General features: G+C 34.0%; 2 protein-coding genes across 3 annotated transcripts; one reads left to right on the plus strand and one right to left on the minus strand.

The window, feature by feature from the left end:
- The first annotated feature begins 412 nt into the window (after positions 1–412).
- LOC145314497 (uncharacterized) lies at positions 413–5,467 on the plus strand. 2 transcript variants are annotated; one of them, XM_080154430.1, is made up of 9 exons: positions 413–524; positions 1,419–1,475; positions 1,768–1,836; positions 2,318–2,500; positions 2,748–2,869; positions 3,317–3,577; positions 3,955–4,061; positions 4,623–4,741; positions 5,327–5,467. In XM_080154430.1, exons 4-9 carry the CDS (start codon positions 2,321–2,323, stop codon positions 5,339–5,341), a joined length of 804 nt encoding a protein of 267 aa, XP_080010556.1. In that variant the 5' UTR covers positions 413–524; positions 1,419–1,475; positions 1,768–1,836; positions 2,318–2,320; the 3' UTR covers positions 5,342–5,467. The 2 variants fall into 2 exon arrangements, with proteins under 2 accessions (XP_080010556.1, XP_080010547.1); XM_080154421.1 differs by lacking the exon at positions 5,327–5,467 and having other exon boundaries at positions 4,623–4,810.
- A 1,240-nt stretch (positions 5,468–6,707) lies between these two features.
- Positions 6,708–15,942, minus strand: LOC145326775 (uncharacterized). Its single transcript, XM_080170188.1, has 15 exons — positions 15,726–15,942; positions 15,378–15,393; positions 13,610–13,905; positions 13,306–13,391; positions 12,833–13,038; positions 12,079–12,289; positions 11,731–11,893; positions 11,448–11,501; positions 11,254–11,312; positions 11,046–11,171; positions 10,506–10,833; positions 10,240–10,379; positions 9,893–10,121; positions 9,116–9,667; positions 6,708–9,019 (listed from the first exon to the last, which is right to left on the minus strand). The coding sequence occupies exons 1-15, from the start codon at positions 15,940–15,942 to the stop codon at positions 8,397–8,399; spliced, it is 3,306 nt and encodes a 1,101-aa protein (XP_080026314.1). The 3' UTR covers positions 6,708–8,396.
- Between the last annotated feature and the right edge of the window lie 1,271 nt (positions 15,943–17,213).

Here is a 17,213-nt window from a genome sequence, read left to right on the forward strand (position 1 = left end):
AAAGATGCATTAATTAATATGCAGCAAAAATGGATTGAAGATAATCTTTTTTTTTCTATGAAGGCCGTACCATCAAAAGCGAAATAATTAAATAAATCATTGTATACTCTTTTAGATTTCGCGAATGTCGCGCTTGTTATTCATAGCGTAAAAAATGTCGAAAAAACGCGGCAATATCTTTTAAGAACCCGGCCGGAAATAGATTCATATATGGTTAACAACTATATATATATTTAAATATTTTTTTTTAATATTGAATGCACTATATTTTTTTATATTCTATCGAATATATATTTTATATGTCATTACAAAACTATATTACATTTAATATTAACATTAAAAAAAAAAAACATCAATTTAAACTTTCGTAACCCTGTAATTGGGTATTGGCTTCAGAAGTACAGTTCTACATAAACCACGGTCCACGCTTGAGCTAGCATCACCAGCATGGCTCTGCCTAGGCTTATAATTAGAAAGGCCAGGGTATTATTATTGGTTGAAAAGTTTGTACATTATTATTACAGGTATTGTGTCTTTAAAGGGACTGTGAACGTAAATTTTTCTCATCTTAATATCAAATCTTAACATTATCTTATTCATAATATCTCACAGATAGAGCAAAACGCGCTTTTGTTTGCTTAAAAAACGGCTTTTTCCGACGATTTTTATAAGGTACAGGGAAAGGAAGAAATTTTCCGTATTATATAAAATGTCCATTAAATTGATTTTTTGGTATTATCCTCTTAGAAATTTTTTTTTCAATATTGAAAATTTGAGTACCCCCCCCGACAGCGAACTATGAACTCTGGCCGCAGCGCTCGGCTCCCTAGCCTGCCTAGCCGCAGCGCTTTGCCCCCTTGCCTGCCTAGCCGCAGCGCTCGGCCCACTTGCCTGCCTAGCCGCAGCGCTCGGCTCCCTAGCCTAAAACCTAACCTAACCTAAAATAGTTGTTCATCGGTAGTCGGGGGGGGGGGGGGGGGGGGCTACAAAATTGAAAAAAATTGAAAAAAAATTTATAATTATAAAGATGTAATTTTGTTAATAATCATTGGTGATGTGGATCAATTTATCGGGGATTGCCTTATCCCTTTAAATCCTTGAAGTTTTACCAACAAAATTCCGTTTGTCCCACTGTCTTATTTGAGAGCTTTACTCTCATAAACGTTATCATTGTTATTTTGTGGAAGGGAATTATGTTTTTTGTAAACGCGAAGCTTTTCTATAATTAGTGTTGGATGGCCGGTCTGTATGGACGAAACTCATAGCTATTATCATTAATTCAAGCATGTAGGAATTGTCCTATCTATTTCAAACTTGTTACCTACTGATTATTTTGGTCTAGCTAAAAAGTATAAGGTTTCTACTTTTGTCGTATTTTTTTAGTTTCATACCTATAGTTTTTGATTATAACAAGATAGATTGTAAAGAAACAAGACCTCAGATCAGCATTTGAAACATAGGGGGCAGTTGAAGAAGTAAGTTACAGAAAAGTTTCGCAGCTTATATTTATCTTTGTAGATCTGTATAATAATACAAACAATATTTTGGTTTCTTTACAACAAAATGGCTGGGTGTTGCCACCCCCTCAAAAGTCAAGGCTTGCCTTCACCTTTTCATTACTTGAAAGCTGACACCATTCTAATAAATGTATGTGGTCTCTGTACCTAGTTTTATTGATATTACTATTTTTAAATTCAATAACATTTCATTATAATGCCAAAAATTTAATGTTTAATAACTTCGACGTTGATAAAAGTATTTTTGTAGGTATTTATTGGTGAAGGTTATGGTTTTATAACTTTTAATCATCCCGACGGAGCTGACAAAGCAGTTCAGGTACCATTCTTTTGATACTTTGGGTACCCAATCTTCTTACACTTTGGCTCCAAATCCGATTAATTTACGTTAGATTAGAGCCGGTTCTGAGCCACACAGAAAAGCAACATACATATCGAATCGAATTGAAGATGATTTTATACGAAATATAGATAACAGAATTAATTCCTGGCCTAATTAATTTTCTTGGTCTGACCCTAGAGCCAACAAAACTGGAACCCTTTTATTTTTACTCTCCGCAGAAAATCGCTGAGTGTTGTACACAATACGATAAGAAACTTTTAACTCCCATTAATAGAGGTTAGAAACTTTCACTACTGCTTTTAGTTAGGTTTAGGGAGATCAAGAAGGGTTTAGAATATTCCACAAGGGTAGGAGGTATTTTTAAGTTATAGGGAATTGTTTTGATTTATTTTTACCTTATTGTTATTAAACAAACTTCAGGTCTTGAAGTTATTTTCACTTCACTTTATTTTTTAAGGAAATGAACGGTACATTATATGCCGGTGAACGGCTGAGAGTGGAAATATCCCGGGGACGAGGCAGGGGACGTGGAGGCGGTGATAGAGGACGCGGAGGTGATAGGGGGCGCAGTTCTTACAGAGGTAGAGGCCGGGGTGGGGGCGGGGATAGGTATGAAAGACGCAGCCCCCCACATTACTCTAGGAAAGTTTTTGTTTTAAAAAGTAAAAGTTAGAAAATCTCTAGGTAGGCTTATTTATTAAATGTAACGTTTAAAAGCAATGCATTTTTTGTAATTTCGCCATGGACTGACGTACAGTTTTGTTATAAAGTTGCTGCGCTAATAAAACAGCAGTACCTAAGATAAAAAAATTTAAAATTAATCTTCCAAAATACTTACTAAAAATCATCGAATTTTTTTTTTCAAAATGAAAACATTTAAAAATAACAGAGGTGGCTCTAGAGGAAGGGGAGGTGATAAGGGTGGCTTTAGAGGCAGAGGCCGTGGAGGGGACAGGGGTGGTTTCAGAGGACGTGGTGGCAGAGGGGGTGGTAGATCCCCTCCACCAAGGTAAAATTTTAAATTTTAAGATTAGTTTAGATATTGCTAGCGGCTGCGGCCCTAGCATTTAGGGGCTCTGTATTAAAAAGGATAGATATGGGACAGAAATATAGTCTAAAACCATTCCGTGTCATATGAGAAGCTTTCCTACCTATAAAGGAGAACTCAATCGGTTTAGTAGTTATCGAAATCTTAAGCTAAAGACAAAGAACCTTTTTACTTTAAACAATTTAGTATATAAACAAAATATATTAGTGTAATTTCCAAATTTGCTAACTTTAAATGCCTACCATCTCTTTTATTGCTTTATTAAAGATTTTCTAAAATTACAATAACTTTCCTACCTAGATATGCTCTTTTTTATTAGTTCTTCCCTTTTCTACCAATCAAAAAATTTTAAAAACCTTTTTTTTAATGAATTTTAACTTTTTAAGTAAATTATTTTTATTTTTTCAGGTATGAGAGGAGAGATGGCTACGGACCCCCCTCACATTACTTCACAAGGGAGGCACACCCCAGGGGCGACTACTCCCCTCCACAACAACGTTACAGAGGCCCCCCACCGCCAATGAGGGATATGTCGCCAGGAGGACCCCCCCGCGGACCTCCTCCCCCCCACCACAGAGAATATTCCCCGTCACCCAGGAGGGGACCTCCCGGTAGGGGCCCACCACCCAGGGATTACTCACCTGAACCAAGAGGTCGGCCACCCCCAAGGTAAAATCAAATTTATATCAGGGATGTAAAGGGATAAGTCAATGGCCGATAAACTGATGAACATCAACATCGATGATACATAAAATTAGTGGTTAAAAAACGTTTGAACACTCAACTTATTGAAACAATAAATCAAAATTTAATTAACTCCCCAAAGTAGTTACCTAAGCCAATGAATAAGAAAACGTTATAATAAAACTTTTGGGACTGATGAAATTAACAGTTCATTGTCTCCTCTCAATAATGACATAAAGTACCTAGTTTTTTTACCTAATTTGATTTTTAATAGGTATTTTTTAGAATTTTGATGATATATGTTATTTTTAATAGATAACGACATAACATTTACTTATTATAAACTAATCTGAATATTCAAGGTACATGTCACCACCCCCATCCAAAGGGCCACCAGGTGACTATTCTCCAGGACGCAGGGGACCTCCACCCTCCCCGGGTAGACGTGGACCAGGGACCAAGGCTATTCAGGAATGGGTTATTAAATGATTTAAGACGAAGTAAAATATTGTTTAAGTTTAAAAAAAGATTGTACTAAAATAATTTATGTTTCTGTAGACACAACGGGAAACATGGTTCTTATGGGATAGGACTAAAGACGAAGTATTGAAATTAAATCAAGATTTACCTAATAAAAATTAGGTACTCAAAGTTTTTGAGTTGACGAATAAGTAAACTTGTTTCTGAAACTTTGGATACCATTATGATATTTACACCATATTTTACCCTCCCTGCCTGGGGTTTAGGTCTAAATTTATCTAATATTAGTACTTGTTTGGGACAGGGATCTAAAGGGACAAGACAATGGCGGATAAATTGATGTACATCAGCAATGATGATACACAAAATTACCCCTTCTGTGGAGTATAATTAGTTGTTGAAAGCTTTAGACACTTAACTTGATTAATCAACCATTCAAAATTCAATAAAAGTCCCTAGAGTTGTTAAAGCAACGAAGAAGAAAATAAAGCTTTGGGGACTAGTGTAATAAACAGTCCACTTCCTTCCTTCATTTAATCCTCCATAACTTAGGACCCCGCGTTCCACGACTCCATACGCCACGTGAAGCATATAATCAGTAATGCCGAGTACTATGGCCCCAGCCTGTTCTTGTTAGCCACGGATGTTGTTACTGCTTATGTTTTCCAGGTAAGCTTTCCCTTTATTTTTTCTCGTTCTGCGTTTTCAAAGATGTTTAGTTAGATAAGTTTGCTGATTTTTTTGCCACGTGTCAAGATGCCTGTAGGAAATGAATGAGGGGGGAGAGGGGGAGTCGAACCTACACACTTTTATTTTTGCTTTCAAAAGAAAAAATTTAGGTGTGAGAGTAAGGGGGGGGGGGGAAGTTCTGACACATTTGCGTAAACAGCGAGTATAGGCTTTATCTTTGGGACGGACGGACGGACGGACGGACAGACATCGTTCTACTTTGTATTATAGATTAGATATTTAGTAGGGAGGGATGGGACATTGGGCTGTAAATTACACTAGCCCCCAAAGTTTTCAAATAACATTTTCTTATTCTTTGGCCTAACAACCTTGGGTACTTTTATTGATTTTTTATTGGTTGGTTCATTAAGTTGAGTGTCCTAACATTTCAATCACTTATTGTAATCTACAGAAGGGGTAACGATGTGTATCATCATTAGAGATGAACATCAATTTATCAGCCATTGTCTTATCCCTTTATATCCCTGTAATTATCTAATTAACTAATGAGCAATTTTATTCCAGGTTGAATATCAGTGATACGAGGTCGAATGGGGCCGGTGCCCAGCAAATCCAGGAGGTTGCGCAACAGTTTTCGGCCAGAGCAGTAGAATCAAGAAAAATATGTTTAAGTGTTGTTTCAATCAATAAAGATAAAAATGAAAACAATTTTTTTTTTATTTTTGCGATTTCTACAAGCGATGTTTTTCTATAATTAAGGTCAGTCGTTTTTTACCACTTTCTCGTGATTTTTACCACCCGTTTTTACCACAATTTTTGGTCAATTTTTACCATATTTACCCTATTTCCGGTAAAATTTTACCAATTTAGGGCAAAAATATTACCAGGTGTTGAACAGTTTTACCACTTTTTCGGTAAAATCTTACAGAAATTTGCGGTAAGATTTTACCAAAAAAGTGGTAAAAATTGGTCAAAATCTGGTATAAATTTGCGTCCTAAAATGGTAATATTTTACCGGAAATCTGGTAAAATTTTACCGATAATTGTGGTAAAAATCGCTGGTAAAAAGCGTGAGAAAATACCACAAAAAGTGTTTTTACCACGGTTACGGTAAAATTTTACCACCTTTTAAATCGTATAGGCTGGTAAAATTTTACCATAAAAGTGGTAAACACTAGGTGTTTTTATGGTATTAATTGTGTCCTGGGACAACTCCTGCATCCCTTAGTAAACGGTCTATGTAAATTATGTTCTATTGTAAATGCCATTAATACCTTTCTTTTCATAGGAATAACAAATGTAAACTTTTGAAACAAGGATGTCTGTTTAAATCAATGATGTGTCTACTAGATATTTAAAATATTAACTATTCTAAACCCTAAACGTATCGTATTTCGAGAAAATTTGGAAGGGAATTTAGAGATATGAAAATATTGAAATTGGGGAATATTTATATACGTGTGCAAGAATTCTATTTCAAAAATAGGATATTTATTCCCCTCTCCCTTCGTTCAAAAATACATCCCTATTTCTATTTTTCTAAATATTCAAATTTCTTAATATTTATATACGAAGTACTTGGTAAATAAATAGAAGATTTTGAAAAATAATAAATTTTTACGTTTTATATTTCTATTTCGAAATAAATCACGCAATCTTAAATTAAGTATGTTCGTTAAACAATTCCGAAATAAAATTTACTAGATATATTAGACTTTTAGGTTCTTTCTATGAAATTAATGTGATGACATAATTTCCTTACTCCAAAAAGTCTACCTGTTAAGAATACGACATTTTAGACGTCTTACTTTTTTCATTGCTTTTTTTACAGGGTAAAATAAAAATTCTTCCTAATATTAAAAAAGGATAATTTTGCATTACGTAAAAAAAGTATATAACGATAATGAAATATATTAAAGTTAACTTATAATAGTTTGTAATTGTATTTGTAACAATATATTTATAGATTCCCTGTTATTTGATATCATCCGTTTCCGGTGTATGCTGTTATATCAGGGATAAATATATACACAAAAATTCCTCCAACAAATTTTTATTATTTACCGTGGTCAAAACATATTAAAAAATCTTATTTTAAAAAATGTAAATATAACGAAATAAATTATATTGAAGTTTCTAATTACCCATGTACATTTCTACCTCGTGCACCTCGTGCACACACACATAGTTCTTCAGTCCTTATTTGAATTTCAGAGTGTATTGACACGTCATACTACGCGTTAGTTAGATACAAAGAAAAGTGAAAAATAATAAAAAATTTAATATTCAATGTGAAAACTTCAAATGGAATTATATTAATACAATAAAATAAAGTGATAAATATTATTTGCATAGTTATAAAAAAAAGAAGAAAGAAACAAAGTCAAGTGTCAACACAAGAAGATCTAATTCTGTACTGTCGTCCGAAAAAAATTATTGTAGTCTATTGTTTTGTGTGAATGTCATAAGAGTACATACACGTCAAAATAATAGGCTATGTTTTCTATTTCGGAAGGCAGTACACATAATCATTTACTGTATATTAAGGTAAGGATTTTGTAATAATTTGTAAATATAAAGTGATAAGTCTGTTCGTTATAACTTAATTATTCTTATTTTGCCTTTTGGTAATTTCAATTTTAAACGCACAGATTTTATACTGTGAATAATTCGGCAAGCTCCATACTTTGTTTTTAATTATGTTTATTTTTTATTTTTTTATATCGTTCCAAAATTACAAAGTATCGGGTGTGTTTTATCGATAAGTCTTACCTAAAAATATTGAATCCCTGTGTTCGAAAAGAATTTCCGTGCATTTTTTTACGTCGTTCAGAACGGCTCGGCTCCACATTAGTTAAAAGTGAGTTTTTACAGTAATAATATGATTTAACGGTCTATTTCCTTAAATTAAACTTAAAAACCATATGTTACCAAATATACACACATCCGCAGCCGTATTTCTAGATTCGGCTCCGCGTTTTTTTGCGTTGAAACTCGGTTTTAAATGTACGCTCATATTAAACCTGATTATCAAGCTGTTTTTAAACAAATTTACTTACAATTTTGCTTAGACTCTTATATATTCGCATTCTGATAATTCAGTTCTGACATTAATGTCCGTATTTTTTTTACATTTTAACAACAAATTTTTATGTGACCTAATTATCCGATTGGTCTGATTTTTGGTTTACTGATGTTTGAATGTACAATAATATAAGCGAAGCGGCAAGTACGCATTTTTATTTTTTTCCATCACCCTTTAATTGAAATTCAAATTTATTTTTGGATATTTAGTATTTACTTTCATTTGATGTCCAACTTATTTACTCTAGAACCTCGAGCAAGAGACCATCCACGCATAAAGACACAAGACAAGTATGATTTGAGTAATGTTTTTGGCTTCGCTACTTATTGATTATTCATCCTTGTTAAATTAAATAACAATACTGCAAAAAAAATAAATATATCAATAAACAGTTTTTTGGGTTTTATTACAACATTTATTTTATAATGGTAATGATACAGATATTTAAAAAACACAAAATTATTTCATTAAATTATTTGTTTTACTTTTACTTCTACTTTATTTCTTTCCAACATAATTAATATGATAAACATATTTACAAAAATTATTTCACTTTTCCAGTTCCTTGGTTGCTGTCTTCTTGGTAACTTTTACCTGCCTATCCCAAAATGCTTGGGACTTCTTGGGGACTAGCTTGTTCATCTTCAAGAACATGATGGCGTGGATGGTTTCTTTCTCTAGGTTATAGCGCCTCGATGAGTAAACTAATTTGAGGTGTGAGAAAATTCTCTCACACCTCGCATTAGAAACAGGTAAGTTGTTGAAGTTGGTCATCAAACTGACAAGTCCAGGTGGATAACATATCTTCTCTGCAACATGTTCATACCTGGCAGTAAGCATCCTGTGGCTTGCGGTCATTGCTCCTTGTTTGTACAGTTTCTGGCGTTCTTCAACATCGAAATCCTTGGACTTAGATTTTTTGACTTTCGCAATTTCCTCCTTTATCTTAGCGACTTCACGTTGGTAACCGTATGTCAAGGCATGCAACTTGGATTCTTCTATGTTATTCCAATCCTTCAGCCCAGCTTTCAGGTGTTTCTTCATGACGTCCAGGGGATCCTTCTGTTTGTCACGTTGTTCTTTCTTTTTCTTCTTGGCTGCTGCTTGAGCCTGAATTTCTTTGAACTCTTGTTGTTTGTTCCATAACATCTTTTGGATGGGTGTCATCATGCCTGTAATACATAAATATAATTAATAAAAATGATAATTGAATTATTTAACTAATGTTATTATTATTATCTATTTTAATTAATATTGTATATCTTTACCTGTGGGAGGTGCAGTTTCTGGAGATTCGTACTCGTCAGCTTCGGAATCCTCATTGTCGGCATCCGCATTAGCTCTACGCAGGTCGGCCTCTTCATCTGCCTTTTCTTCAGGACTTAGGTTGGCTCTCAGTGAGATTCGGTGTAGCCGTTCACCCAACAACCTACAATTTTTGGGTGCTTGTTGTAAAATTGTTTTTGCTTCATCCTGTGTCACCGTAAAGCTTTGTGTGCCACTCGCAATCATTTCCAAATGACTGCGTGACAGGGGGTGTAGGTAGAGACAGACTTGCCAGCCTGCATTAGTACGGACAATCTTGTTAACTCTCAGGTGAAGGAACTTGAATACACGTCTAGCGAATAAGTTGCCAGGCATACTTGTCCGTAGGGTAAAGAACACCGTATCCAGCATGGTGAACATCTGGACGATTGTGGCCTCATGGGCTTGTGCGGGAATTGTCAGCATGGTATCCACACACTCCAACACTTGCAGGACTTCTCTGAGGGCAAGAACCTGGTCAGGTGTTGGCCACAGATTGTCAAACTTCTTGTTGACTAAAATAAAAATTAAAAATTAAAAATTAATTCTATTGATATATACAGTTCTAATTTTTAATTAAGGGAACGAGAGAAGAAATAATTTATTTAGTTTAAATTTTAATAAACTTCTATTTGTTACCTTTCTCTTTTGTTTAATTAAGGGACAGAGAGAAATTTAAGTTGGTAATTTTGTTAGTTTTAAATTGTTGTTTAAATTATAATTAACTTTTTTGGGTTTACCTTTCTGATCCTGCACGGATTTTTTCACCTTCTGAAGTAGTTGTTTGTTGTCAAACAACTCTAAGAACCGCTTTATCATGTTCATTCTGGAGCTCCATCTCGTCTCCACGTATCTGGTAAGCATACGTTGTCCACTCTCTACCAAAATGCGACGCAGCTTCTTGTTATTCATAATTTTACTGACCAGCTTTGCCAGGTTAATTATGGTTCTGTTGTACCCCTTCCCTTTCTAAAAAAATATAATATTTGTTAATTTTCACGTTTTTGTATAATTTATTATTTAACTTTTTAAGTTACTGTATAAGTTATTTAGTTGGTTCTATTAATCATTTAATTAATTTACTTACAACTTTGGCAGCCTGCTTCAACGCCAACTCCACTTGGTGGTTGAGGCAAACACCTCCCACTATAAGTCCACATTTCTGCTCATCACATATCATTGTTTTCTGGATGTTCTCTTCTATTAGTTTCCCGAAATTTGTGATTGCTGAAAAGAAATAATTTAATAAATTAATATAATTTAGTTAAATGCATTTCGTGAAACTACCCCTGTAAATCATTAAATGTAATTCATTGAATTTTTTGGGAATGAATTTAATTTAACTTTACTTACCCTCTCTTTGTTGTGGATCTTTGATGGCGATGGACCTGTAGAAAATCGCACTTGATATGCCGCCATCGCCTTGTCTTGTTCCTGCCAGGGTTTCTTCACCTCCATCCTGACCCTCACCTTCGGCTTCTACAACACCATCCTCAACCTCATCTAAATCTTCTATAACCATATCCAACGGGATTTCATCTTCACTATCAGCCTCAGGTGTGTCTTCCTTATCACTATCATCATCATCATCACTGACTCCCTCATCTTCATCCTCATGGTTCATGAAACTTGTATACTCTGTGGGGGTTTTCCCGTGCTCTTCATTGAGTATCTTGACGGACTAAAGAATGAAAAATAAATTAATGATTTACTTTCTAATGGTATTGTTTTAGAATATTATTTCTCGTATTCATTCAAATATTCATCTAAAAAAACTGGTTTTATCTTACAATTGTACATTTTACATCCGCGGAAAGCCATTTAAAATACGATGCGAGAAAAAACTATTAAATAGTTATGATTTTATAATTATAATTTATAATTTTTCATTACCTTTACACAGTTGGCAGCCGAGTCGGATGTGGAGCTGAGAAGTTGATAATGCTCAAGCCCAAACCTTTTCAACAGTTCTTCGAAATATTCGTAGATGCTGCGGCCGGAAGCATCGGGTTTAGGCATCTAAACATAAGTAATTAATCAAATTATCATTTAGGTATTTGTGGTCATTCTAAATTTCTAAGAATTAATTTTAAACTTATACCTGTTCACAGGCGAGCAACAATTCTTTGGGACCGTCTGCATCGGTATAGTTTGCAGTTACTGAAAAATTAGTAATTCTTTTATATTATTCATTCATAATAGTTTACTTTACTTTATTTAATTCAGGTTATGTAGCTGCTGCAGTTGTAATTGCATTAATAAATAATAATAGTTTATTTATTTTATTTAGGTTACCTGCAATGAAGTCGGTGTGGTGAACATTGCCGAAGTCGAAGGAAAGGTGCAAACCTGCGGAAACAAAGATAACATTGATTATAATTATTTGTTATTTAAAATAATTAAATATTAACATTTTTTCCGCAGGTGTGCACCTTTCCTTCGATTTCGGCAATGTACACACCCGCGGAAGTGAAGATAATTTAAATTAATTATTTGTTATTTCTTTCAGATTTTGAAATTATTTAGTAATGTTTTAGTTTATAAAATATAATACTTAATAGTTAATAGTTATTAATACCTTTATTTTCTAAAATCTTCTTGAAGGATTCCATGTAATACTTGTGCTGCCCCTGCAGCCAGTTATGAAGCTGTTTGCTGGTGGGTGCATCCTGCTTCTTGCCTTTCTCAAGTAAACCGACCTGCTTGGCGATGAGATGGTCAAAGGCATTGGCATCCTTATCCTTAAAGCGAATTTTTTAAAGTTAGTATGTTTTTCAACCTATTTTTAAAAAATACACTATTCTAACTGACATGAAGATATATTTCGATTTTAGCAATCATTTTCAATTAATTTTGTTTAAAAAAATATAGGTATGAGACATTAGATAACAGCAAATATGATCAAAAATATTAAACATACATTTACCTTAAAGCGAAGGAAACTTTCATTATTAACCAGTTTTCCTGTTATGTGGCGCAGCGCTTCTAGGGCAGTGACGTATATTTTGACTTCATGGATAACTTCAGCATCTGCCTGGGCCTGTTGAAACTTCCTCTGAAAGCTGGCCAGGTTCACTCCCTTCCTATACTCTCGGTAAACATCTCTGTGGTCAATGATCCAGTGACGGGTAAACCTCCTAAACAGGTAAGCAATTAATATTATTTTTTTTAGCAAAGCTACTCTATAATTCACCTTGTCCGTCAGTATATATTTTTAATCAATGTTTATGAATACTTAATACCAGTGTTCTGGAGCCGGGAGCAGCAACATTTTTTGTGGAGCCGGATCCGGAGCCGTATTTTTTGTTAAAAACGGCTCCGGCTCCGGACTAGGTAAAAATGATTTTTTAAAGTAATATTATAATTTGGCAACGGTCTATTTCCATATAATAAACTGAAAAACTATTGTTACTTAACAAATAGACACACATCCTTCTACTTTTATATAGCTTTAATCAAATAAAAGCAAAATATTTTATATTATTTATCTTATTTTATCAAATTCAATAATGGAAAAAAATTGATATATTAATTTTAAGGTAGGAGCCGGAGCTGGAGCCGGAGCCGGGAGCCGTATTTCCAAATACGGCTCCCCGGAGCCGGAGCCGCATCAAAATTATACGGCTCCGGCACGTTGCGTTAATACATCATGTTATTTTATGTCAACTTAATATTATTACCTAAGAAGGTTAGTTTCTTGCAGTATAAATTTCTCTCTTGCTTTTCCATCTGTGGGGTATTCTTTCACGTGGTATGTGCCATCCCAGGTATTGAAGTTACAGTATTTGCACCCCCGCCCCCACGGGGTCTTATGCTTACCCTTTCCAGGGTAGTTGGGGATCATGTAAGCATGATCTTCAAGCACTTTAACCAAATAGACATAAACCTGAAGTAATTTTAATTTTATTAAACATTTTATTTAATAATCTCACACCTGTAACTCTTTTTTTAGTTGTGTTCCTTTCTTGACTTTTAGTTTTGCTTTCAAAAAGTGTCACTTTTGCCCCCCCCCCCCCCCTCTACATTTTATTATTATTTTTAGTATTTATGTTTGTACCTTATCACCATTACTATATGTTATCCTCTTCCCATCAAGAATTGCCCCCCCCCCCCCTCTACATTTTATTATTATTTTTAGTATTTATGTTTGTACCTTATCACCATTACTATATGTTATCCTCTTCCCATCAAGGCGGTCATAGAGCGAGTGTGTGTCCCCTTGTACTGTACCCACGCAGTCTAGGTAATCAATAGAACAGTTAATTTAATATATAGGTAAAGTAAAACAAACTAGTATTCTAGAAATTTATGTATTTACGGTTGAGATTGTATGGTTATTAATTATAAATATAATATAATGTATTTTATTTAAGTACAGACAAATAGACATCCTGTCAATTAAATTTTTAATGTTACTACCTATGTTATTGATATTAATTATACTAATTTAAGCTTACCTTTGATGAACATATGTTCCGTACTGTCACTGTTCATCTTGGGTTTATTCTTGGATCCTGCTTTACGGCCACCTCTCCCTTTTGGCTTTTCTCCAGCTGGGGATGACTGTGCTGAAGAAGGTGTGTCTCCAGCTGGTGTTGTTGGTGTGGCTGCGGCTTTAGGTGTGGCTGCGGCTTTAGGTGTGGCTGTTGTACTTGTAGGTGATGGAGACAGCGGCGGCGTTACGTTGAGTGGGCGCATTGGTGATGTATCTGGTGTTGTTTGTGAAGCTGGTTGTGGGCTTGCTGGTTTTGACCTTAAAATAATTAATTAATTAATTAATATTATTTTTCCCTTGCCCTCTGGACAAAATATAAAAATTATTTGGCTACTTGTTTTTTTTACCTCGATTGGGGAGAAGGTTTGGGGGGTGAAGTTGGATTTTCAGGTTCTGGGCTGTCAGGTTTTGACCTTAAAAAAATAGCCTATTATTTTAATTATTAATTAATATTATTTTTCCCTTGCCCTCTGGACAAAATATAAAAATTATTTGGCTACTTGTTTTTTTTACCTCGATTGGGGAGAAGGTTTGGGGGGTGAAGTTGGATTTTCAGGTTCTGGGCTGTCAGGTTTTGACCTTAAAAAAATAGCCTATTATTTTAATTATTAATTAATATTATTTTTCCCTTGCCCTCTGGACAAAATATAAAAATTATTTGGCTACTTGTTTTTTTTACCTCGATTGGGGAGAAGGTTTGGGGGGTGAAGTTGGATTTTCAGGTTCTGGGCTGTCAGGTTTTGACCTTAAAAAAATAGCCTATTATTTTAATTATTAATTAATATTATTTTTCCCTTGCCCTCTGGACAAAATATAAAAATTATTTGGCTACTTGTTTTTTTTACCTCGATTGGGGAGAAGGTTTGGGGGGTGAAGTTGGATTTTCAGGTTCTGGGCTGTCAGGTTTTGACCTTAAAAAAATAGCCTATTATTTTAATTATTAATTAATATTATTTTTCCCTTGCCCTCTGGACAAAATAAAAAAAAAAATTATTTGGCTACTTGTTTTTTTTACCTCGATTGGGGAGAAGACTCTTTTCTTCTTTTCTTGACCCTTGGAGGTGAACACAACTTTGTTATTATGCGCTTCCGTTGTGGATCAGCTATTTTTGAAGTGACTGGAGTGCAACTGAAATTAAATAAATAAATAAATTTTCAATTTCTCTGGTTCTTTTTAGAACCCACCAAATTTACCAAATTTGGGATTATATTCTAAAAAAAAATGGCCTCTCTTGGTGTGTAGAGCACCGAGAGTTGCTGAACATGGAAGGAATTCGCCCCGGAGGATGGATTACTCAATGCGACCCAACCTAACCTGACCAAAAGTAAGTAAGGATATTTTTTTAACATTTACCTACCCTAAGATAAAAAGTTACTGTAAAAATACAAAGGAACCCACTACTTTTCATAATCCCATTTATTATAATTTTATTAGGGGTATGCATTTGAGCTTAATAGTAAATAAAAAGTAAAAATACGACGAAACCCACTAATTTTATAAGGGGTAGTTTCACGAAATGCATTTGAGCTTAATAAATAAAAAGTTACTGTAAAAATCCCATTTCTATACTTTTTTTAGCATGGGTAGATGCACTTCGTGAAACTATCCCTTTTAGTTTTTTTATAACATTATTAAATATAAAATGAAAATATTATTATTACCTAATGTTATCACTGGGGGTTATTTTTTTTGTGGGGGTCCCCAACCCCTCCTTTTCCTCCAACATTACCGACCCTGGAGTGCAACTGAAAATTAAATAAATAAATAACATTTACCTACCCTAAGATAAAAAGTTACTGTAAAAATACAAAGGAACCCACTACTTTTCATAATCCCATTTATTATAATTTTATTAGGGGTATGCATTTGAGCTTAATAGTAAATAAAAAGTAAAAATACGACGAAACCCACTAATTTTATAAGGGGTAGTTTCACGAAATGCATTTGAGCTTAATAAATAAACTTCGTGAAACTACCCCTTTTAGTTTTTTTATAACATTATTAAATATAAAATGAAAATATTATTATTACCTAATGTTATCACTGGGGGTTATTTTTTTTGGGGGGGACCCCAAACCCTCCTTTTCCTCCAACATATCAAGGTCAACCTCATCCAAAATATCGGGTATGCTTGCATCGTCGATCGTCTTACGTTCACGCAAACTACGAGTACGCGTAACTGAAGAGTCAGGCATAGCTTGGACAACCTCACTGTCGATATTAATAACATCCGAAACATCGGACATGTTGTCATCATCGTCACCTATAACTTTATTAGAGTCAGGCTCAGCCATTCTCTAACGATGTTGTAACTGAACTAAAACTAAAATAAAAAGATTAATATTAATTATGACTTTATGACTTTAAGCCTAAGGTGGTGAAAATGGCCAGGTTACCGCTTACATTGGATGATTGGGGGAAGAAAAGGGTTAACAACTTAACAGTAACTCCACCCATAATTTTATTTTTTGGAATAGTAAGGGATAAAATAAACACACATAAAAGAAAGTGTGGGGGGGGGGGGGGGGTATAACTATAATCCGTATCCAATTACTACGAAGTACGAGGGAAATCATGGGATGTGTTGGAAAATATTTATATGACATGTAAGACTAAGAATTCTCCTAATTTCCCCTTGAGGAGGGGGGAGGATTTGATGCTTAATCTGCAGAAGGGGTAATTTAACACTTAATTTACCCTCCGTAAAAGATTAAAGATTAAAAGATTAAAGATTATTTGAAACCTGCCCCACCCCCCTTTTTCAACACTTCTTATTTGAATATAATTATATGTAATCTTTTTTTCTCCACCCATCATAACGTAATGGTTAGGAGGAGGGGGGGGGGGGGGAACCAACAAGATTTAATTTGGATTTAATACGATGAAATTTTAGTAAATAAATTAGCCGTTAGAGGCTGGATATTTCAAATTGTTTTTCAATTTATACTTAAGTTTCATCATTCATTGGTAAGAAAAGTTAAAAATTATATTTCAAGTTTTAGAAACCTATTTTTAAGAAAAGTTACATTTGAGATGAATAGAATTAAAAAAGTATTCGGTAATGTAGACAAACAAAATTGCTTCATAGTTACATATTGGAAGTTACATAACATTCAAGGATTACCATTTTTATTGTCAGCTTTGATGTCACTTTATGAAGGCTTTTTGGCCAATTATAGAATAGATTGATGATAATGATATGATGAATATCTGTATCATTTCATATCTTTTAAAAACAAAGTTTTATACCAACGTTTTCTTTTTGGTTTGCTCAACAATTTTGGGGAATTTTGAGACTTGGTTGCTTCATTAAGTTGAGTGTAAAAACGTTTCAACTATTAATTGTTATTTACAAAAGGGGTAATTTTGTGCATCATCATTGGGAGTGTACATCAATTTATCGGCCATTATAATATAAGGTTATAATTTATAAAGGTGTCATATATATAAACCTTTCTTAAAAGTTAAAAAAAAAACTCTCTCCCGTCACCCAGCATTAGTGGAAAATTTTTATAAAGGAAAATTTAAATAAATAAAGGGATTATTCATTATTCTTTGTATTTTT

The sequence above is a fragment of the Acartia tonsa genome, chromosome 1, assembly GCF_053477335.1.
Source record: "Acartia tonsa isolate MP-2025a chromosome 1, ASM5347733v1, whole genome shotgun sequence".
NCBI classification, from domain to species: Eukaryota; Metazoa; Arthropoda; class Copepoda; order Calanoida; family Acartiidae; genus Acartia; species Acartia tonsa.

Bases quoted from the DNA above. Each gene is read 5' to 3' on its own strand.
- LOC145314497 (XM_080154421.1), top strand. From the start codon at position 2,321: ATGAACGGTACATTATATGCCGGTGAACGGCTGAGAGTGGAAATATCC. The intron at 2,870-3,316 runs GTAAAATTTTAA...TTATTTTTTCAG, and splicing joins GGTAGATCCCCTCCACCAAG to GTATGAGAGGAGAGATGGCT. The intron at 4,062-4,622 runs AGGAATGGGTTA...CCTCCATAACTT, and splicing joins ACCAGGGACCAAGGCTATTC to AGGACCCCGCGTTCCACGAC.
- LOC145326775 (XM_080170188.1), bottom strand. From the start codon at position 15,942: ATGGCTGAGCCTGACTCTAATAAAGTTATAGGTGACGATGATGACAAC. The intron at 13,392-13,609 runs GTAAGCTTAAAT...TTGATTACCTAG, and splicing joins GGAACATATGTTCATCAAAG to ACTGCGTGGGTACAGTACAA. The intron at 11,313-11,447 runs GTAACCTAAATA...CTAATTTTTCAG, and splicing joins CCACACCGACTTCATTGCAG to TAACTGCAAACTATACCGAT.